This window comes from Pleurodeles waltl, chromosome 5 (genome assembly GCF_031143425.1).
Source record: "Pleurodeles waltl isolate 20211129_DDA chromosome 5, aPleWal1.hap1.20221129, whole genome shotgun sequence".
NCBI lineage: Eukaryota > Metazoa > Chordata > Amphibia > Caudata > Salamandridae > Pleurodeles > Pleurodeles waltl.
In genome coordinates this window covers 706,018,453-706,043,212 of record NC_090444.1, presented here as the reverse complement: position 1 = coordinate 706,043,212, position 24,760 = coordinate 706,018,453, and the positions used below count along the sequence as shown (strand labels likewise).

At 44.4% G+C, this 24,760-nt stretch overlaps 1 protein-coding gene across 2 annotated transcripts in view; it reads left to right on the top strand.

Annotated features, from left to right (window-relative positions):
* Positions 1–24,760, top strand: part of LOC138295976 (uncharacterized) — a 567,359-nt gene that overhangs the window by 375,882 nt on the left and 166,717 nt on the right. For both annotated transcript variants that reach the window (XM_069234664.1, XM_069234665.1), the window contains one exon: positions 12,757–12,802. In XM_069234664.1, the coding sequence (XP_069090765.1) occupies positions 12,757–12,802 (46 nt within the window). The remainder of the gene's footprint in view (positions 1–12,756; positions 12,803–24,760) is intronic.

Below are 24,760 nucleotides of genomic sequence, written 5' to 3'. Positions count from 1 at the left end.
CAAAGCAGATGGCTCGGGTGCACCAGAGTTCTGAGTCATCGGGGACACAAATAAACAGTACGAGGCATTAATGGTCCTAATAGACAGGCACAGGGAAGGGAAGTTCAAAAATAAGGACTCAGATATGCTATGTTTCTACTGACTGCGAGAGTACCAGACCAGAACCCAGAAAAGAAAACCAGATCAACTGATGCACTGGGGTGCCGAATGCAGTCAAGCATGGACCAGTGTCCGGGCGGCTGAGACCCTCAGGAAGACACGATCATTTATGTGGGCCACATCTAGCTATCGTTATCTCGAACTCTCACTGACCACGCCCTCGGGCCCACATGGGCCACCGAATGGACCTAGGTTGGAGTAACGTATTTACTGGCACCAGTTGTGATATACAGTTTATTGATGTTTTGGTTATTGTAAGTTCCAGCACACCTTTACACCTTTCCTCACATGCGCCAGGTGCTCTGCTTTCGGAGGAGGGAGGATGGTCGAGGGGGAGGGTCTTGGAATGGGGGGGATCTCGACTAGCGGAGTGGGATCACGAAGTACAGTCAACTTGAAATCATGACTATATATAATATTCTCACTTGGAATGTGAGCGGGATGGCTAATGCCTCCAAATGCAGCAGAATATATAACTACCTTAAGCGTCATGCAATACACATTGCAATACTCCCGGAGAGACACCTTACAAAAAATGAAGTTGGCAGGGTCGACAGGAAATGGCTGGGAACAATATATGGCACTCAAGCATCAACCCACGCAAAAGGGGTGTTGGTATGGGTAGCTCCCGGGGTCCCCTACTCAGTCAAACGCACACAAATAGACAAGGAAGGCAGGTACGTTTATTTGGGCGGCGAACTGGACAGTAAGCAATTGACCATAATAGGAATATATGCACCCAATATTAAACAGGGAGGTTTTTTATTATCCACCTGCGCAGCCCTAACATGGGACCCGTTAATACCCAGCATTTGGGGGGGTGGGAGATTTCAACTGCGTTCCAGACGTAAATTAAGAGATATGTCACCCTCCGCTTGTGGGCGCTCAAAGTAGAGGGCTCTCTCAAGCGCTGCGAACATGGCTGACAGAGAGGAGACTCCACGATGTTTGGAGGAACTTACACCCCACAGACAGAGAATACTCCTTCTTCTCCCCGGTACACCAACTCCACATCCGGATAGATCTGTTACTATGCTCCAGCGAACTCACTCAACTCATGGACAAAGCAACATACCTAGCTAAAACGATATCAGACCACAACCCCCTAGTTACGGCAATGCGATGGGGTAAGACAATGACACGTATTCCTACCTGGTGCCTGTAACCCTCTCTATAACGGGATCCCTCCTTCAGTGCCGAGCTAGCAGATGGTATAGATTCATATTTTAAGATGAACACGAAATCGACATCCACGAGAGCAGTCGAGTGGGATGGGCATAAGGTGGTAATACGAGGTTTATGTATGTCGGCGACAGGCGGTGTCAGACGTATGCTGATCGCAGAACTACATGATGTGGAGGGGAGACTGCGGGAGGCGGAGAGGGGGGTGGAAAGAGGTGGGGGAGACAAGAAAGAAGTGACGGAATTAAAAGCACAATGCACTGAGACTGACACGAGCTTGAGGAAATGTGATTACCGGCATTATACGGCAAGATTACATGCCGAGGGGGATAGATGCAGCAGATTGTTATCATGGCTGGTAAAAGATGAGCAACAACACTCCACCATAAACGCCATTCGGTTAGATATGGGTGACATAGTCAATACACAACAGGGGATTAATGAGGCTTTTAAACAATACTACACCACTCTGTACAAAGTGGGCCCCCCCGTCGGAGGAACAGTTGGGAGAATTCCTACAGGCATCCCGACTGACCCGCCTGACGGAAACACAACTATTAGATTTGGAAAAACCAATAGAAATAGACAAGATTCAGCAAACCCTGAAGCAAATGGCCCATAATAAAGCCCCAGGTGGAGACGGCCTCCCAGCAGAGTACTATCAGGTTTTCTCAGCACAGACGATAAAACCATACCTAGAAATGCTGCAAGAGGCATACGAAAAAGGCCACCTCCCCGAATCACAACGAGAGGCGATTATCGTGGTTCTCCACAAGAAAGGATGTGACCCTTTGGATGTCCGGTTCTATCGCCCCTTATCTTTGCTGAACTCTCACTGCAAATTGCTAGGGAAGGTGTTGGCAAATCGTCTCCTCCCGATGATGCCGGCATTAATTCAACCAGATCAATCGGGTTTAATTCCCGGCCGCAGTACTCATATCAATATCAGGTGCCTTTTAAGATTAATAGCCGAGACCCCGGAATCAGACCATTCATGATCGGCGGTCTCACTAGATGTAGAAAAAGCATTTGATACACTAGGCTGGGCATACCTGATGGAGGCCCTTAAATATATGGGTTTCGGAAACACATTTACGACATGGGTAACAACGCTGTATGCAGACCCAAAGGCCAGAGTTAAGACAGGCGGGATTATATCAGAGAGATTCACGATTGGCAGAGGCACCAGACAAGGCTGCCCATTATCGCCACTCCTGTTTGCATTAGCAATAGAGCCGCTTGCGGCTCGGCTACGATGTGAAGCTCCACGATGGGGGTGAATACAAAATCGTCTCCCTATATGCAGATGATGCAGTAATATATTTACGTAATCGATCTGAATCCCTGCCTGACCTACTACAACTATTAGATTTATTTGGGGACATATCAGGCCTACGGGTAAACTGGCAAATGTCATGTTTGTTTCCATTGCCACAGACTCCGAACCCCCAGAGAGAAATCGCCCCCACACATAATTTACAATGGTGTTACACCACCTTCAAATATTTGGGAGTGCAAATATATCATGATGAATTGGACCTCAGAGAGGGAAATATAGATAGGATGATTAGATCTATCAGAGGCCCGATGCCCTTCTGGTGCTCACTCCCACTATCACCCATCGGAAGAGCAGCAATAGCTAAAATGATCATATTACCTAGGATCTTATACTATCTGTCGGCCTTGCCGTTAAAACTCCCCAAAAACTACTTTGTGCCTCTGTCCAGCCTACTGACAGATTTGATATGGAATGGAGGGCGCTGCCGAGTGGCGCTAGATAAGACTTATATGCTACTGGAAAAAGGGGGGCTGGGAGTACCGCAGCTCGAGTTGTACTATGCAGCGGCACAAATACACTGGATCATGAATAGGATGTGCAACCCAAAAGGCTCAGAGGGACAAATGGTGTATGCACAGCTGGGACACTTAGACGTGTTCCGATGGCTTATAGGCCAGGAAAACCTACTGCCCTGCAGTAATATTTTGATGGGAGTGGCGGAATGGGTGTGGAGCCGATACGTGATGAAGAAAGGGCAGACAACACCATACTCACCCAAGATCCCATTGCTTGCCACCCCTTGTGCAAATAAAATAAAAAGACAATTTAAATTGTCCGCCTGGGTCCACAAGGGTGTGCAAATTATTGGAGAAATATTCGAGGAGGGACACTTCCAATCGTATGAGACACTGGCAAACACATACAACTTAGGAAAGGGTGAATTTCTCACACACAGGGCACTGCAACAGGCAGTGCGCAATACGTGGGGTAATGGCAATGGCGAACCGCACACATCAACGGCACTTAGGGGGTCATTCTGACCCCGGCGGGCGGCGGGAGCCGCCCGTCTGGCGGGAACCGCCGAATGACCGCACCGCGGTCAAAAGACCGCGGCGGCCATTCTGGCTTTCCCGCTGGGCCGGCGGGCGACCGCCAGAAGGCCGCCCGCCGGCCCAGCGGGAAACCCCCTTCAACAATGAAGCCGGCTCCGAATGGAGCCGGCGGAGTTGAAGGGGTGCGACGGGTGCAGTGGCACCCGTCGCGATTTTCAGTGTCTGCAAAGCAGACACTGAAAATCTTCATGGGGCCCTCTTAGGGGGCCCCACGACACCCGTTTCCGCCATCCTGTTCCTGGCGGTAAAAACCGCCAGGAACAGGATGGCGGGAAGGGAGGATTCCCTGGGCCAGGGGTAAACCGGCGGGAAACCGCCGGTTGCCCTTTTCTGACCGCGGCTTTACCGCCGCTGTCAGAATGGCCCAGGAAGCACCGCCAGCCTGTTGGCGGTGCTTCCGCGGTCCCCGTCCCTGGCGGTCATGGACCGCCAGGGTCGGAATGACCCCCTTAATGAATTATTGCTGGGTGCGGGTGAGCAATCGGACATATCTTGGATATACAAGATATTACAGGATTAACAAAAAGAGATACAACCACATGCTAAAACCAGGTGGGAAGCGGCCCGGCTATCGCCGTTATCCACGCAAACGTGGAATATAGCGCTCGCAACTACACGTGATGTATTGAGAAACGCCCGTTTACGATACACCCAATTCAATTATCTACACCAAACATACCTCACCCCAGCTAGGATAAAACGCATGTTCCCACAGTCGACCCTAGACTGCCCGAGGTGCGGATCCCTGGAGGCTGACTTTTTACATATGACATGGAGTTGCCCACCAGTACTCCGCATATGGCAAGAAGTAACGACACCGACGGCTGACTGGTCGAGATTGCCCCTACTCCCGACTCCGGAATCCTGCCTATTGGGGATACGCCCACGGCGAGGAAAGGACACACAAAAACATTGGTGTGCTGACCTTGCGTTCGTTTTATTAAAACGACTAATAGCGATACACTGGAAATCACCCAGCACACCAGATATACACCGTTGGACATCAGAATTACTGCACTGGCCCAGGGCAGAAGCGCAAATAATACACGACATGCGTGACAGCGGTATGGAAATCAAGGGGGCGGATAGATGGGACTCCCTTATAGAGCAGCTGGAACAGAAAGATGACAACCGACCTCCATGAGTTAATACCGCCCCAGGTACATACATTTTTCCTCAAATCATCTTCATGTTCAGCTTGGTGTCTCCTGGAGAAGGGTAGCTCACCTTCTCCCTTCCCCTCCTCGCTGCCCCCTCCACCCTCACAGGCTTCGGCCCCCACAGCTCCTCCCTCCCATATAGCATGGAACATGTGCTGGGTCACTAGCGCGTGATAATATTTTAAGATGGCGCTCCACTGTGAACTTCCTTTCTCTTTTTTGCTTTCTTAATCTTCCTTTCTATTCTGTTTGATTGTTAATTGAAAGATCTGCTAAGTCATATAGCGGACAGCAGAGTTATTCTGGACGCAAGATAGCTCGTTACAATAACTCAATGTCATGTTCAAAGCAATGTGAAATAATTGATAAAATCAATAAACAGATAAAAAACATTTATATATTGCTAACCATGTTTATTAATTTCCTTAAAATTATTTTGAAGCCAGTGCATATTCATGCAGGAAGACACAACTACTGACGTGCAAGTGGGGGAATTGAAGAGAAAAATTAAGACTTCAGACAATTCATTCTGAGGGTTTTGCTACTCAGTGGAGAGCAAATCCGTTCCGTTTAAATGTGAGATCTGTCTGCAAATAGCTTCCTGTACCTCTATTAAATATACCCCCATGCTTTTAAATGGTAGATACAAATGTTTATGTTTAGCAACATGTTTCTAATTTTATGACAAGACCGGAGGCTCTTATTATGCTTTCTTTTCCTGCTTTATTTTAATAGCAGCCAAGAGAAAAACACCAATCCCAGAGGTTTGCGTAACAAGCAGCCAATGGGAGGTAAGACTATTAACTTTAACCAATCAGCATACTATAGCACGTAACATATACCAATCCTGACTGCAGGCAGCACTCTTTTCTTGCTGCTCGCAGTCAAGATAAGTATATCTTTCGTTGCTCCATACATTTAGTTTAATATTAATGCATTTTACTGGTTCATGTTTATGTATTACTAACGTTTTTCGTTTCTTACTTAAATGTGTGTGCTTTCAATTCCCCTGGCTCTCATTTAGCTTATATCCTCTCGCGCGCGAAGATAAATTCCTTCCTCGCATTTCTCAACCGTGTCGCCGTGAATGTTCTAGTTTGAACGCCGGCTGACGCGAGCTTCAAACGCCCAGTGTCCGCATTCCTGAGCGCAATCCTATGAAGCGCTCGTGTTTCTGCCGCTTCCTAGCATTTATTACCGTGTTTATTACCGGCTTCTCCTTCCCAGCACCTCTTCCTTCTCGACGGCTGAGCTATTAATTAGCTAGCGAGGCGTGGCATCGTGTTACAGCCTTTTCATTCCTCAACTTACTGGTGAGTCACACGCCTATTAATTTTAAAGCCCTGCCCTTCCTAGTTAACCCCTTATTTACCGGTTTTCTTTTTCTCTCCATAGCAAAATGGATTTCTCAGAGTTTTTCATAGCTAATGATGATTCTGAAGAGACTTTTTCTTATAATTTAAATAATTTTATTCAATCTTCAGTTAAGAAAGCAGTTTCTGCTTCTATGGGAAAAATTTCCAAACAAATTCATTCTACTGTATCGTCCTGTTTATCCCAATCACAAGTGGCCCATTCTGCGGGGGAAAGCAGAAAGCGCAAAGCCTCGGAGGCTTCTTTTAATCAGGCTAACGCCTCGTCTGCGCTAATGGATGGTGAGTCAAACTCACTCAGGATAGAAGACAAAGCTCCTCAAAGGCCTCCTACTACGGAGGGGAATAAAGTTATGGGTACTAAAAGTAAAAATAAAACAGAAAATGTGTCTAAGACCCATAAAATTGTGATTGCGGACATTAGAGACACTGATGATGATGGTGATACCAATGTTTCTTCCTCAGACAATGAGGACGATAACTCCTCTAATTTTTGGATTGGTCCTCCCCCTAAAAAATCTAAGCCAACATCAGCTGACCAAACCCACGCCCCTCTTTTAGATTCTGATGGTAATCCCATGTTTGATCCTGGCTTAATCCACCATCCCAATTCTACCGAATGGTTACCATCTGACCATGTTGCAAGCTATATTCTAGCAAAATTATGCCTTCCCCTAGACAAACAGGTACGAGCAAAACTACGTTCTGAATGTCCCAGACCCTCCCTTCCCTTACACATTACAGCTACCCCTTCTATAGATCCGTCCCTCCTAACCTTTTTCTCCAAATTCGGTAAAGATCCCCGAAAAGGGGTGGACAGAGCCTGGGCCCTGTGCCAGGATAAAGTCCTTGATTTGGTCGGTCTATTATCCCGCATTTTTGACCTCGCAGAATCCGCTAGAATCAACGACGAGTCAATTGACCCTGAAGAACTGTCCCTCTGGATTCAGAGAGCCTTTTGTTTGCTGGGTAATACGAACTCAGCCATGACACACGAGCGTCGAAAAGGACTCCTGCTCAAGCTAGATCCTAAGCTTGCGAACCTGGCAGCTATGGATCCAGGAGCTAAAGCTGATGGCTTACTCTTTGGAGATAACTTTATTAAAGAACTAAGCAAATACGTCACCACCTTTGCTTCTCTTGACAAAGCTCAACAGTCACTTAAAAAAGTGTTTAACTCACAGGTTTTTGCCAGGGCCGGTAGAGGAAGAAGCCGCTCCACCGGCCGGTCATTCAGAAACCAAGGCTTCAGAGGCTCCTATACCTACCAACAGCAACAACAACAAGACTTTCGACCACAATTCTAGACCCAGTGTTCCAGAGGGTTCAGAGGGAGGAACCAACGCAGGTCCTATAACAATTCAGGTAAGCCAATCTTCTGGCCATCTTTCTATAGGGGGTCGTCTAAAAAATGTTCTCCACAAGTGGAAGGAGATTACCTCAGACCCCTGGGTTCTCAACACCGTCAAAGGCTATTTAATAGAATTTTACGAAACTCCCTTTCAGCCCTCCCCCTTCTTCCCCTCAGATTTGCAGAAGAAATGTCAAAACTAATTTCTACAGAAATCCAAGATCTCCTTCAAAAACGTGCTATCCAACCAGCTCCTCCCCTTCCCTCAGGCTTCATAAGCCCCCTGTTTTTAGTGATCAGAAAAAACAAGAAAATCAGACCAGTCATCAACCTCAGACAATTCAATCAATTCGTCGTCTATCGACACTTCAAGATGGAAACGATTCTCCATCTAAGAGATTCGCTCCTTCTCAACGACTGGATGGTCCGTCTAGATCTTCAAGACGCTTATTTAACAGTCCCTATACATCACTCTCACAGAAAGTTTCTCCAATTCCAATGGAATCATCACACCTACCAGTTTACTTGTCTACCCTTCGGTCTTTCATCGGCCCCCTGGTGTTTCACCAAGTTAATGAAACCTATTGTAGCTCTTCTTCGATCTCAAGGCTTCAGAATGATATTCTATCTAGACGATATCCTTCTAATGCTTCAAGACATCTCTACCCTTCGGTCCCAACACTCTTACACAATCTCACTCCTTTCAGATCTAGGCTTTCTAGTCAACAACAAGAAATCGATGTTTACCCTGTCGCAGACAATGGAATTCCTAGGATTCCTAATCAATTCCTCTCAAGGCCTCCTTCAACTCCAGACTTCAAAAATAAAAAGTATCAAATCAGAGATAACCCTATCTTTACAGCAGACTTCTCTCTCCCTCAGGTCTCTTGCAAGGATTGTAGGTCTTCTTTCTTCCTCGATTCAAGCAATTTTCCCAGGCCCTCTTCACTATCGGGCTCTCCAGAGATTGAAAATTCGACATTTACTCAAAGGTCTTGCTTATTCAGATTTCATCCCCCTCGACCTCGAATCCCGTACAGAACTCCAATGGTGGCTCGACCATCTCGAAGCCTGGAATGGCAGGACCATCTTTGCCTCAGCCCCAGATCTTGTCTTAGAATCCGACGCAAGCCTAACAGGCTGGGGCGCAAGGTGTGGGCAGATATCGACTGGAGGCACATGGTCTCGACAGGAGTCTTCATTGCACATCAACTATTTAGAGATGCTTGCAGGCTCCTTTGCAATAAAAACTTTCACCAAAAACAAAGTCTCTTGTTCCGTACTTCTTCGTATGGACAATCTCACAGCGGTAAAATACATCAATCACCTCGGCGGTACCAAATCCAAACCGCTAGCAGAACTAGCAAAAAACTTTTGGGAATTCTGTCTTCACCGAAAAATTTCAGTTCAAGCAGAATACTTGCCAGGTTCTCTCAACTCAGTTGCAGACTGGTTTTCTCGTCATCTTTCCGATTACAGCGACTGGAAGCTTCACTCTTCAGTCTTCAATTCTATTCATCGCAAATGGGGTCCTTTCCATATAGACCTCTTCGCATCCCGTCTGAACGCACAACTTCCTCGTTTCTTCAGCTGGAGACCAGATCCTCACGCTTTAGCGACCGACGCATTTCTTCAACAGTGGCATCATGCAATACACTATGCATTCCCTCCTTTCATCATGATAAACATAGTCCTCACCCATCTTCGGCGTCAAAAAGCCACAGTAGTTTTAGTAGTCCTGTTGTGGCAAGCCCAAGTGTGGTATGCCACTCTCCTAGAATTAGCTAACGACTTCCCTGTGCTTCTGCCCTCCTTTCCCTCCCTCACTCTCAATCCACAAGGTCTCCCTCATGACCTCATTCTCAACAAAACCCTTCTCCTATCCGCCTGGAAAGTTTCAGGTCTTCCTCATCTTATCCAGGAATTTCACTCGAGGCTTCAACCTACATCAACAATTCCTGGGCTCCAGGCACTTCCTAGGCTTACAAATCAGCTTGGTCCATCTGGTCTAGCTGGTGTCTGGGGAAAGCATGTGATCCCTTTTCAGCAGATCTAACTCTGATAGCGAATTTTCTTGCTTCTCAAGCTAGCGCCGGCAAATCATACAGAACCATCAATCTATATAGATCAGCTATATCTCTACATCACCCTTTTATAAACGGAAAACCCGTAGGAGAACATCTTATCATTTGTCGTCTTTTAAAAGGAGTAAAATTCTCCAATCCCCCAATTCCCAAATTCCCAAATACACCACTTTATGGGATGTGAACCTCGTCTTACAAATGTTTGTTTCATGGCAGGATAATGACTCATTATCTTTGAAAATGCTTTCGGCTAAACTAACAATGTTACTTTGTCTTGTATCTATCAAACGTCTGTCAGATGTCAAAGCCCTGGATATCTTGGCTTCTCACTTCACCCATACTGGTGTTCTGTTCAATGTTTCTCGTCGTACCAAAACTAACATTACTTATGTTTTCTAGCCCTTTTTTCCAAATCATCCGAAGCTTTGTGTGGGAAACTGTTTAAAGGTTTATGAACAGAAAACGGCCGATCTTAGAACATCTTCTGCTTCCCAACTCTTAATTTCCTTCAGGAAACCCTATAAACTTGTATCTTCCCCTACCTTAGCTCGTTGGGTCAAATGGGTGATGTCCCTAGCAGGCATTGATACGTCAAAGTTTGGTGCTGATTCTGCCAGAGGGGCCATGGCGTCAAAAGCCTTTTGGGCTGTTTCACGCTTGGAAGATATTCAAAGATCGGCAGATTGGTCAAATGATTCTACCTTTTGGACATTTTATTGTAAACCTGTTAGTTCAGCTACTTCTGTAGTAGTTAACATGCTTTAAACAAGCATAATAGGAGCCTTCGGTCTTGTCATAAAATGTAGATTTTCCAAGTATTTTATGATGGAAAGTCTTAATTTTATTAAAGACACGGAGGCGAGTATTATCCCACCGGTTCTTGTACTGATGTTGTTCTTTCCCACCGCTTCTAGTTACTACCAACGCTCCAGCATCCTCTTCAACCTAATTCAACGGATGCCGATTCTCCTCGAAGTACTCATTCACCGCAATTTCCATTGAACTCTGATTCCTACATCCATCATCCTGTCAAGCCATCCTACTCACCTAACCTGGACAGAATTCAAGACTTTTTTGCTCTAATCCTGGCAATATGTTTAATTTGTTGTATTGTACCTTTATTCAAATCTTTTTCTTGACTGTCTCGCAACTGAAAAGAGGGCTGCCTGCAGTCAGGATTGGTATGTGTTACGTGCTATAGTATACTGATTGGTTAAAGTTAATAGTCTTACATCCCATTGGCTGCTTGTTACGCAAACCTCTGGGATTGGTGTTTTTCTCTTGGCTGCTATTAAAATAAAGCAGGAAAAGAAAGCATAATACTCCCCTCCGTGTCTTTAATAAAATTAAGACTTTCCATCATAAAATACTTGGAAAATCCACATTTAAATGTAAGGAGGTATTAACAACAGAATGGACCAATAATCTTAGGAACAGTAGTAGAAAGGGGATGTTGGACATATGTAGGTATTTCTCTTATTGAAAAAATATTTTAGCCTTTAAAATAAAGTATTGCATAAGTGACTAAAAACCTTTACCTCCTCTCACATGTTTTTGAAACAGATGGTTTCTTTCTGCATTAACCGCACACGCTCACTTACTGCAGTTCTCTAGGTAAGACGTTAAATTCAACAGACTCAGATGGACTCATCGAATGTAGAATGATCCATAGGCACCAGATTGGATCCAGAGGTTTTCTCAGCAGTCATCTCTTAGTGTTCTCTTAGTTCCTTAGGACGCTATGGTAATCACAATTTCTACATTTGTATGATACTCAAGACCAGTGATTTTCTACAGTGCATTCCAAGAGTACAAAATGACAGAGCCTAATCAACAAAACACCCAGCTGGTTTGCTTATTGTAACTTTACACCTAAATAGTACCACGAAACATTTAACAGACAATTTTGTGAATTGTACCCCAAAACACAAATGAGTTCCCATCAGCAACCACTCACCTCACCCCTGCCACATGCACCTGCAGATCTTGCATTTGCACCTGCCACTGTAAGAGACGTGTTAGTGGCATGCTCCTCCACCTGATGACTGTGAATAAACTCACCCAGTTGATCTCCAAACTAGGGTGCCTCTCCATAGAGATCCAAAAACATTCTCCTCCCAGAATCCCTATCCGTTTCTTGGGGGAAAGTCTTGGTAACCATTACAGGCACCCTATGTTGCTCTTTGTCTCAATTGTGTTAACCAAATAGAACACTCTTTCAATTTTGAATTCTATTTATGAGCAATATAAATAGCTCATACCTGTTGAGGTATGAGCTACCTCATATGAAACATACCTGTGTGTTGACTTGTATTGGATTACCCTTCACACCTTTGCTATGCTTAAACGCATCCCCCCTGATGTCTTTGTGTCAGTCCCCAAAATGCTTAGATACTATAAGTTTTTGAGTTGTACAGAAACTATAGACTGCCTCCTCATTGGCACCTCCTTTATATCACACCTGTTGCCCTCCCTCTGATTTCTCTTTTATTTCCATAAGTCTGGTCTCTCTTTCACTGGAAACTCTTGATCTCACTATTTCTTTTTGCAATGTCACCCTTTGAAACATAGCTAGAGTCTATGTGGTTCCTAATGCATACATAACAGTGACCTTGATTCATTACCTCTGCTGCTTGCCTGATTTTTGCTTGTTGTGGGACTACTGGGAGGGGCACCTTTGTACATCTTTCAGTCCTCCTATCTACCTCCCTCTTCCACCCCTGTTGGACTTCTAATAACACACACGTTCCAGATAAATCTCTGCAGACATCTCACACCTTCTTCTCTATAGCACCATCTCCATCCTAAGAAAAGGCATAAACACCTCTAATGCACATGGTCACAACAAATATAACGCTCAGCCAACCATGTACCCACCTATGGTGTAGCTTGCTACTCATCCAGTAATGAGCTGCGGCCCTTGCACTACCATATGAGGGACTACATGGATGCTACTATATAATACAGTACACATCACCAATGCACAGTTTGCAGCCCAAGCTGCTTCTCAGCAATGTGCGTCTTTTTTTCTAATTATCTTATTTTTGTATTCCCAGGTTGTATGCCAGTCATGTCTATGCCTGAGGAACTTGGCCGAAAGTGGTATGGAGATTTTATTTACTTGAAAAATCTGAAAGCAATTCTTATTACATTAGAAGACGTAAGACATGCATAAACATGAAAAAACTCAGTCATTATTAATTTTTTTCCATGAGTGACGATGGCTGGTTGTGTAAGATTTACCACTGAATGCTTGCTGAATCAGGAAGTGCATTCAGGTGTATGTTCCATCTAAAACAGGAGTGAGACACAATTAACCAAGGAAAAAGCTTTGTGTATTGGGCCCTGAATGTTTTAAAATACGTCATAGAACAGATGATATCGCTTACAATACATCTTCCATAAGCTCCTAAAATGTTCCAACGAAGTATTTAAAGAACTGGCATTCATGATTTCTTCCTCCTTAGTGGGAGGTCACCTTCTATGCGCAGAACATATGTTTCTAAGGGGCACCCCATTCCTAATTATCAGAATTATTTGTTTCTGCTGCATGCCCACATTTAATTTGAGATGTAGGTATTGCTTGCAATTGAAATGTAGATGTACAAATACACACAATCCCAATGTTTTTAATAATCTTTTTATTGGTTTTGCAGTATAAACAAAGTAAACTGTTGCACAGGAGTAAAGTAGCATTCCTTCACGAAACCGTAGCACAGAAAGCACCATACATCATCATGTCCAAAGACCATCAGTACAGGCAAACAACTCCTGGGTGTAAAAACAAATATGAAGCTCCATCACATCCCGTTCATGTGTGCATAACCCCACCATTTGCCCCATATCTTCACATGTTTTCTAGGGCATCCACGTGCTCTGTAGACCATTTCTTCTGTAACAGCTCAAATATCAATCCCCCAAGCCATTCCATGATCGAGGGTGTGTCTGCAATGTCCCTGTTAACCAGTAGTATACACAGATAATGGGTCCGGGGAATTAACAAGTAGTGTGTGATAAAGTTGCAACCCAAAGCCTCCACAATCAGGTTCACTTCCAGTTAGGTTTAGTCCGGAGTTTCTGGTAACGTGGCCTTGTAGTGCTCCAGGGCATGACATACCTGCAAATATGAAAAAAACTGTGATCATGTGGTTGAAACTGACATGAAAATTCTTTGTATGACTTCATAGTACCTTCATAACAGACATACCCCAAATTGGGCACACCAATTAAATCCCAACCATAGAACCCTAATGGAGTAGTTTTTGACAGTCTGCTGTGCCAGTCAATATGCTTCAAGGCCTCATGCATGCACAAAAGCTGCAGTTTAGTCACTGCCGACAGTTCGATGGGAGTAGTCGTACTATACAATATAGACAAATGTCATATTTCGTAAATGTGTCCAGTTATAGCTTATAAGCTGGATCTTCCCGCAATCCATACATTCAATCATTAATGATGATAAGTAGTGTGGCCCAGTAGTATAGTCTCAAATCAGCGCAGTTTAAACTTGCTTCATACATCAACTGGGTGCATTCAGGAAAACGCCACCGGTGGGACCTTGTAGTCCCACATCAACTGTTACTGTGTAAGTTTGAAAAATGTATAGAAAGCAGGGGATACTATCAATTTAAACAAAGTGCCTCTCTCCAACATTGATAACGGCAAGGAAATCCATGTCTTAATGTCAGATGTCTTGTTCTTAAGCAAGGGAAGTACATTTAGCTCATACCCTCCATCTGGAGATTGCATAAGTTCCATTCCCAGATATTGGAAATGGTCTCCTGTTTCAAGACCCTTAGGGCTTTCCCCCATTAAATGCACATAGGTGTTTTTCTCCCAGTTCACCTAAGAGATCTTTGATATTTCCATGATGGACAGGATACACCTGTTTAAGGGCCAGATGTATCAACCTATTTTGCATTCGCAAGCGCTGCAAATCACAAAATTCCACCATTTGTGAATGCAAAATATCCTTTCACAATTTATGAAAGCCATTCACAGTACAATTTTAAGGAACTGCTAAAATAGCGATTCCCCAAAATTGCGACTCAATTTTGGGAATCGCAAATTGCAATTCCCTAAATAGGAAATCACAAATAGGGAATACCTATTTTCGATTACCTATGCACATGTATCATGCATTCCCTAAAGGCGAACTGGGCATTTAGGAAATTCAATTACCACCAACTCAAAGTTGGTGGTAACCATGTGCAATTTAAAAAAATGCATTAAAAATGCTTTTTTTAAAGTGCTGCTTTACATGTGCACATTATTTTTTGGGGGGGTGCATCAAAGGGGGCCTTAGGCCCCCAGCACCCCTGGATTTGCATTACCTAAGTTGCAAATTTTTAACTAGAATTCGCACATTAAAAAATGCAAGACCATTCGCACCCATGAGCCTGAAGGCCCATAGGGATAAATGGAGTGCCATTCCCTAATAGCGATTCCCTAATGGTGATTGCGAATTTTAGGAAATTGCTATTAGGGATTCACTTTTTTCATAAATACACATAGCGACTTTAAAGAAATTAGCTATTTAGGAAATGCAAAATGGTACTTTGATACATCTGGCCCTAAGTCCCATTCGTAGAGAAGCCACGTGCTGGCATACTCTGGGGTATATTTACTAAAATAATGGACATAGTGTTGGTCCAGTGAATGTATCCTAAGCCTTGTGTCAATCAAAACCAGTGATGCTACCCGCCACCTACAATGGGTATGTTGTTTGGTTATACCACAGTTGCAAGTATATAAGGAGGGGTCCATCACCAAGTAAAAGCCCCCCCATCAATGTGCATCCTGTTGGAGACCGAGCCAAAGCCAGTGTGGGAGATTGAGGGGTATCTTCTAATAATGTGGGTGGGATGTAGGTACATTCCAATGTCCATAGCTCACCTTCCAGTGTTTCATTTATTACTATAAAGCTACTCAGGGAGTCTGGCTGAATGGTCCTCAGTACAGGTCAGAAAAGATTTCTTGAGGAGTCTAGATGCTCCATGGCACCGTGGATAAATCCTGAGTTGTACACCTGAAAGTAGCCATGTTAGCTCAGGAAAGCGCTGTTGGTGCTAGATAAATGAGTTTCATGCATTAGCACTGTGTCAGGCTTTTTCTTGATGTACAGTAGCAGTGCTGCCCACTTAATTTGATTATTAAGCACATTGACCTTCCAGGAAAGTATTCTCAGGCCCATATGGGCTTTAGTTTCCCCCATGAACATCCTGTACTTATAGCAGGTGTAGTGTAAAACCAGGATATGTATTGCTTCCTGTGCAATACAAACAATGCAACCAATAAACTGCCCCATGACCCCTTTCACTGCGTAAATGCCCACACTTCCAATCTATCCAGTCCAGAAGTATCTGTTGCCCTAAGTCATTATCTCAAAGAAAAACAGAACAGATTTCAAACAAGAAGTAACACAACAATTGTATGCTGTTGGGAGCAACTGCTGTGTACCCTGATGTTAATAATGCCAGGTGAGTGCCTGCAGCCGACACCATAAGGGCAGGTCTGAAGGAAGACTCTGCACAGCCTTTGGTATCACCATTGCATCTATCTATTTCCTCCGCAGCAAGGGTGGGGGTTCCCTCTCTTATACGTCCCACTCAACGAAGGTCGAGCCGTGCAGGATTGAGAAAACACTCATCCCACACGTTTCCAGGAGAACAAAGTTATACAGGGCTCAACGCGTCTGACAAAGCATGCGTAGAAGCCAGGTGGTACCCCGTATGTTCAGACTGAGTGTTCGGCTGGAAATCCTCAAACCGCCTACTCCTACTCCTGTTCCTGGGCTCCTAGCACACTTCCAGCTCACAATCTTTTCCGGGCCAGTAGACAGGTCTGGTTGTTTAGTTAAATATTTTGAGCATTCCCTTACCCATGAGCAGGCATCCTCTGGTGTCTCAAAAGAAATAAGGATCTATTGTCATGTATAACTTTTAATTCGCTGGAAACAGCAGCATGTAGCTCATAACCATCATACACATTTTTAGTTTAATTTGGTCAAATGTTCTGCTGAGTTGCTGCACCAGGCAGGTGTCGTATGGGAAGATTAGGATGCTCTTCAATTCTTCAATTCGTAAAGCATCGCTCAGGCAAACTGCAGGATCTTATCTCTTTTCAGTAGTTTAAGAATCTCACTATCATGTCCTGGGCACAGGCCCCCTGAGGGTGTCACTGCATTAGTGCTCTATGAACACGTTCCATTATGAAACAGGGTGAGAGTCTGTCCAAGGGGAGGAGACCGCTAAACCACCTTTCCAAGAAGCTTTCGGGTGCAATCCCTTCAACCCCTTTGGGAAAAAAACACCAGGCATACCTTATTGTGCCGTGATCGCCTGTCAGTGCCCTCTACCCCCTGGCATAGTTCATGATAGGTGATCTTTAATTTGTTTCACAGTGGTGATCAGCGTTTTAACAGAATTCTCCAACACTGAAATTCAGCTCTCTACCTCTCTGCTCACTACATTCTTCAAGTTCTGGTGAAGTAAAGTGACCTTGAGCCCATCCACCCTATTTGTGATTCTAGGGGTTGCTTGAAGGCGGCAATGGTCTGCAGTATCTTATCTGTGGAGTCAAAGGGGTCATGGACACAAGCGCTGTTACTGTTGCCTTCCCCATATTCTGTTCTGGGAATTGGGGCGGTGGCCCTGCAAGCGGATTCACAAATGTATCTAGTCAACCCTGTTTGGTGACCCATTCCCTTGTCCTTCATCATCATATGTCTATTATGTAAGGGGGCTAGACTACGCTCATCCCGCGCTCTCATGCACTCGCCAGCGTCCAACGATAAGGCATTTCTTGTCTCGCCAGCCCCGTACTGGGCAGCATGAGCAGTCGAGTTGTGGCCCATCCACAGAATAATTGCAGAACATCTGTCCAGTGGCACTAACCAAGGGGATATGTGCTCCCAGTAGTGGGGTATGGGGAATCCCCCCTCTCCCACAGCCAGCCTTATATCTCAGTTCTCAATAGTTCATGGCTGAATAGATACTTGAAGAAAGAGAAATATATTTTAAATAGTACTTACTGTGGCCTGGATAACCCGACCTGACCGGACCTCACAGGCCTGGCCATCAAGAAAAGAAAGACCCATGACATGCCACAACCTCAAATGCTGCATTCACGCTCCACTCTGGCTAATTTGAAACTTCCCTAGCTGTCATAGTGAAAATCTGTTCTGGGGGAAGGGGAGGGTCAAGCACCCAGTGACATCCTTGCTGGTGGCCCCTCCACACCCATATGCTTAGCCAAGGTACAGGATCTTGGGTTAGGGGAGCAGCCTGCAGGTGTTTGGGCCTGCAGCAATTCAAGGCTGCTCTGCTCCTAACCATGCAAGAAGGCAATCCTGCACACCCGGTGGGCCCTTTTCCATCTTCAGCTGCCGTCCATGTATCATTTCACCTTCCCCCAAAGACCCCCTTGGATAAACAGCTGCTGTGCAATTTACCTTCTTCCCCTAGCCACTACCTATGACGCACTCGCTGCCTGCATTCAGTGGTGCCTGCCATTATCCCCAGAACCATGCAAGGCTTGGAGAAGGTGCACCACCCATGAATTTCTATCAGCGGCAGGCAAAGTGGGACCCTGCTCTCCACATATAGCATTGGAGACACAATGCGGCACGTAACTCAACAGCTGGCTCAGGATAATGTTGAATTCTGTCAGGCTTAGGCAGTAGCTACCGTGTCTGTTCAGCCATCTTGGCCATAATCCAAATTACCTCCTGAATTTGATCTGCACCTAACAGTCATAGCGATTAGAGTGAGGTTATCAGTGGGTAGTATGAATGAAGCAGCAGACATTGCTGATTATTCTAGCTATTCCATTTAACGCTTCTCAGAGGTGTCAGGAAGCATTCAGAAAGCCTGCTAGAATACCATATTCATTGTCTATACAAGACAATAACAACTCCAGTACTACAACAGCTACATTGGAGAAGGAATGAAAGGTTTTGGCCTTTGGCTCATTACATATTCTGAGGTTCTAAAATGCTCATTCAGACACAATCCCGGATGAAGACTAAGAATGTTTCTAATGGTTATAGTGTTGTAGTTATGCCCATGACACTAACAGTTTTAGAGGCACATTCATATCCAGATTTTGGTGGTGACTAGCAATTATTCACATTTGGCATGTGAAACCCTGAAACATCCATATAATCTCTTAGCAGCTGTGGAGTGATGTTAAATGGCACTGGAGATAACTCTGGACCCAATTGCACACCAAAAGGTGTATCAATGCCCACAAACATTGGACCCAATTCACAGACTGCATTTTGTAATACATAAAGTGGTACTAAAGTAGTACTACTTACTACAAAATGCAATTCACAATCCTGTGGGTGGAAATCACAACCTCCATTCTCCTATCTTTTCTATGAGGAGAATTCCACACATATATGTGTCCTACTTAGTAGTAAATATGGGAGAGAATGGCTGGAAAATGTGAAATACTTACTACAAAGTACAAGGGTTTTAATGAGGGGTTACGCAGGGACATGCTTACTCACCCACCTACACACAAAAGCGGGAGTTCATTGCTATTCACAAACTACACTCCTAAGGTTTATACAGTCCAAAATGCAACAAAACAGCTGTAAATGTACTACAGCCCAATCTTGGTGTCATCAATGTAATTTGAAATTTCACCAATGATGTCATTGAACATGTCATTAGTGACACAATGTCACTAGTGATCTAAAATTAATTAATAAGCGGTGCATGACAGGTGCAAGTTATAGTTAGCTCATTGAACTATAAATGATGAATTTCGGTGTTTTTTCGAATGTAAAACATTACATTTTTACCAACATTGTCACCTAACTGTAATGTCTCTTTAACTGTTGTATTTTTCTATGAATTTCTAGTTTTTTTAACGTAGGTTATGCTCTTTTTTCTATACCTAACTATACGTCACTTTGGCCCTCATTCTGACCCTGGCGGTTTGAAACCGCCAGGGCAGAGGGCAGAGGAAGCACCGCCAACGGCGCCGCCAACCGGCGGTGCTTCCTGGGCCATTCTGACCGCCGCAGTCAGAAAAGGGGAACCAGCGGTTTCCCGCCGGTTTACCCCTGGCCCAGGGAATCCTCCATGTCGGCGCGGGATTCCGACCCCCTTCCCGCCATCCTGTTCCTGGCGTTTTTTACCGCCAGGAACAGGATGGCGGGAACGGGTGTCGTGGGGCCCCTGGGGGCCCCTGCACTGCCCATGCCACTGGCATGGGCAGTGCAGGGGCCCCCTAACAGGGCCCCATAATGATTTTCAGTGTCTGCTTTGCAGACACTGAAAATCGCGACGGGTGCCACTGCACTCGTCGCACCCCTACAACTCCGCCGGCTCCATTCGGAGCTGGCTTCATTGTTGAGGGGGGTTTCCCGCTGGGCCGGCGGGCGGCCTTCTGGCCCCCTTTATCCTTTGTTTTTACAGTGAATTCGGAATTTAACATAAAGTAAGATGTTACTACCTTACCTAACTATCACACCGCTTTAAAGTTTGTTGTTTTTTCAGTGAATTTCAGTTTTTTTTTTCTTACATAAAGTAAAATGTTATTAGCATAGTTAGGTATAATGTCAGTTCTCTTAACTTTTCCGGTGAATTTTCAGTAGTGTGCTTTAGTTTTTCAACTTAGTGCCTGTTATTAACTTTATTTTATTTTTTTAAATTTTCCACAAGTCCTGCATATTCCAGCGGGACTCTTAAGGGTATATTCACTAAGATTTTTTGCCGTGTTTGCATCACAAAAGTGACGTGAATCGGAACAAAATCTTTTTATTAAACATGTTTTGCGTTACTTAGCGCCAAGGGGATATTACATGGGTGGTACATGGGCATTCCAATGCAACTACCCATGCCTTTTGACACAGAACCCTATCTACCAACAATAGAAGAGAGGGAAAAGTTAACGCCATGTGAAAGCAGACATTAAAGGAGAAATGTTTTAATTTCTCCATTCTTTTTCGACTTTGCATACGTGCTGCACTGTGCAGCTCACATACAACGTAGGAAAAGATTTAAAGTACCCTTCCAGTACAAAACCTATGCTAGACTCACGCAGACACCCTTGCACTAAAGGTGTGTGTGGAGCACGACAGCTAAAATCAGCTCCGGTGATAGGGAGAGGAGAGAGCTATATTTCTGTAAATATGGCGTTCTCCTGCTCTCTCCTTCTCATGCAGTGCAGCATTTTTTGCTGCTGCACTGTGCTGCGTGACTATTTAGTAAATCTGGGCCTAAGAACCACTGGGAGGGAACAGCATGAGTTACGTGTAGGTTTAACTTCTTTCTCCATGGCCCACAGGAGTAGCATGGGACTCGGGAAAACTTTTTAAAAATGTGTTCAGTATGAAAGATTGATTTTTATTTAAGTTTGAGCCTAGAGGTTTTCTCATAGTCACAATTTATGAGAATGCCTTGTTGTTTTGTGTAGTTTCCTGGTTTTTGTATGCCTTGGTATCTGGGAATGGCTATTCAGCACATAGAAAAGACATTGTATTGGTTGAAATGGCTGTCTCCCTTCATTTATAGAAAGTTCCTGCCATTTCAGCCTAATATAGGAGCAGCTGTTACGTGTGATCACTTTTTGTGCTGGCCCTCTGTTTCGTTTGCATTTTTGCACATTTTAGAGTAACTTAACAGTTATAATGGCATCAGGAGAGGAGATGAAAGACACTGAAGAGCAGCATGAAGAAACTCCACCAATCACCAAGGAGTCAATGGTATGGTGGTTCTTCTCAATCCCTCCAGGGGATAAGAAGGAGTCAGATAAAATTCTGACTTGCTGCACTTGTGGGAAGGACTTCTCACAGCTTACTTGTAAAAAGTACACCCCTTGGACATCAAGGATGGGGAAGCACATGAGGTCATCTCAAAGCAACGCACCTGGCCAGAGAAGAGCAGCAACATGATGCCAAGGAAGCATCTACACCCACCTCAGGATCCTCCATCGCCCATGGGGGACATTGTCCCACCTCAAGTGCTGCAGGAACAGAGCTCACAAATATTGCTTATTAGCAAATTATAATTTATAGTGTGAAGTACAGTAAAGTAGTGGTCGCTGGAGAACAGAATGCATCAGTCACAGATAAGGCAGTTTAAAAACACAAGTGTGGTAAGAACATTCTTTTTTTTCTTTATCTCCAAGTTCAGATACCCTTTTTTTAAGTTAAACAATTTTGTAAACAAGCAAAAAAATAATACAGATTAAATAAAGGCTCTGTTTAGAAGTGCCTTTCTCGATTTAAAAATAGGAAAATGTAATGTAATTTGACAGAGAGCAGAACTTGCACATATGGCACAGTTGTCCTCTTCCTGTTAATGGAACACAATTCAGCAACTTTCAGTGCTGCCTGTGTCTTCTCATAGGCACCCTTCCTCCCAGTTACAGACATTTTTTTAATTAAATATTTTTGTAATACCACAGCAATCCTATGGTATCATACCAGGCAAATAACACTTTTTTCAAGTATTTAACTGGTACAGTGGGAATATTGCAGAACCAATCTAACATTGGTTAAAATACATTCTACCCCAACCTCTCCCACAAAAGAACATGTAAGAAAGGATCACAGCAATTCATAGTGTGGGTTTCGCCACTAATGGAGCTTCAGTGTCTAAAGAGATTGACCTGTCCTTAAAGGTTATATACAGAAGAAAGAACCAGTGCAGCAGGAGATTGACCACTGATGTCTGATATATTGAACATGAGACGTCATCTACTTGCAAAAGGCTCAGCATATATCGAAGGCTGTACATAGTATGGGCTTGACCACCTAAAACGGCTTCAGTGCCTGGACAGAGTGGAGTCTCCTTCAAGATATGTACTCAGAGTGAAGGCTGTGTGTTGTAGGGGCTTGGTTACTAAATGATGCTTTATTGGAGGTGTTGGGCACTCCATGTCTCATTGATAGCACATGAGAAGTTGCCTACCCACAAATTGTCTGGTACAAAGCAAATCCTGTGCTTGATAGGGGCTTGGCCACCTAATGGAGCGTGAGTGTCTGGGGGGACTGGTCTCTCCGTGAAGACTTCTGTACAAATGAAAGCTGGATTTTTAGGGGCTTAGCCACCCTCATTTAATGGATTGCACGCAAGAGGTTCCCTACCCGCAAAAGGTCTGGTAGAGAGCAGAGATTGTCCATAGTATGACTTGGACGCCTAAAGTGCATTAGTGCCTTATAGAAGTGGGCTGTCTGTAAAGACTTCCATACAAAACAAAGGCTGTGCATTGAAGAGGCTTGTCCATCTGCGTGTCCCTAATTTTTTTTTTTTAACTGGACTTAATTGGTAGTTATATAAATCGACATTAGACATATGAAAGATGTATGTATGGTAAATCTCATCAACTTATACACGTTGTCACGGTTCTCAAATCCTCAGGGTAAGTGCGATGCTCAAAAGATCCACCTCCAAACAGCACCAAGTCTGTGTACTGTTATAGCTCAGATCATTAGTGTGGTCAGATTAGAGAACTGGGTTGGGTAGTGAACAGCAGGGAAGAAGACCTGTAAAGAAAATATTACAATTCGAGGAAGTGTTATATCTATTTTAAACCAGTCCACACTCCCTATGTGTACACAGACTGATTTCCACCTGTAAAAACAAGGTTGCTAGCTGGACCTATTCTTTCCGATCACATCTATAATGTAGGTGCGTTCAAATTCAATCAATCTCTTCTAGAGAGAATACTTTTAAAGATAATAATTATGCTCAGATATTTTACATAGACATACCACAAAGACTGATACAATGAGTAAAGGCAATTGATCTCCAATAAATAAAAACAAACTTGCCATAAATTATATTTTTTCTTCATTTAGAAATTTTTCTGGTATAATTGGAATCTTGTTCCGGAGACCGTTTAACGCATTGTTCCTTTGCTTTCACAAAACTTTAAATTAAGTATTTTCAAATTCTTTTCTTTACCCAAGAGAGCTTAACTAATTAGTGTTAAACTGTGTGATTTATCAGTATACAAGGGCTCTCATTATGAGTTTGGCAGGAAACACCGCTGACCGCCGTGCTGGCGGCCGCCAAAAGACCAGCAGTGTCGTCGGAATGCATTCTGCCGCATTATGAGTACAAAAAGGCAAATGGCCAAAAATTTCCTAAATTTCATACACTGCCATGGCCAATGACGGTGGAAAGGCGGGACTCAGCAACCCATCACGGCCACGCCAACAAAAATCCGCCCACCGTATTATGATCCACAAATCAGCTCCAAGGTCATGCAACAGCAGATCACCATTGGCGGTACGGACCGCCGCAGATAGTGATGGCAACCACCAAGAACAACCTCATGCATTGGGTCATTCAAAAGCCTCAGACCTGAGACACATATACACACACCACACAGCACTATAAAACACATACACATACATCCAACAATCCTTTGCAATGTCAATTGCACCATAGCTATTACCACGAACGCCATGCACACTCTTTACAAACCTGTTACACACACACACACACACACTAGACAACACAAACTACACAACCACCACACACCCCCAACCAGGACCCACACGTACACCCACACCACACCACACCACACCAGCCCCAAAAACTCACCCTCACAACACCACGCACATCACACACCATGGCACCTCCTAAGCACCCCTGCTTCACTGACAGGGAGCTAAGGACCATGGTGAACGAAATACTCAGGGGCGACCCGCAGCTGTTTGGGGTACGGGTACAGCAGACATCCTTCGCCAGGAAGATGGAGCTATGGCAGAGGATTGTCAACAAGGTGAACACAGTAGGAAACCATCCACGCACAAAGGATGACATCAGGAAGAGGTGGAGGACCTGCGGGGGAAGGTACGGTTCATGGCATCACAACATCAAATTGCAGTACAGAAGACTGGCGGTGGGCCTCCACCTCCCGAATACACCGACTGGGAGGAGAAGGTCTTGGCTATCCTGCATCCAGAGGGCCTCACTGGCCTCACTGGACTCACTGGAGGACTGAACTCAGGTAAGTCAGATCATCTACCCTACCATGTATCCCACCTGTAATGTATGTCTCATCCTACCCCTCTCACTACCACGAAACACC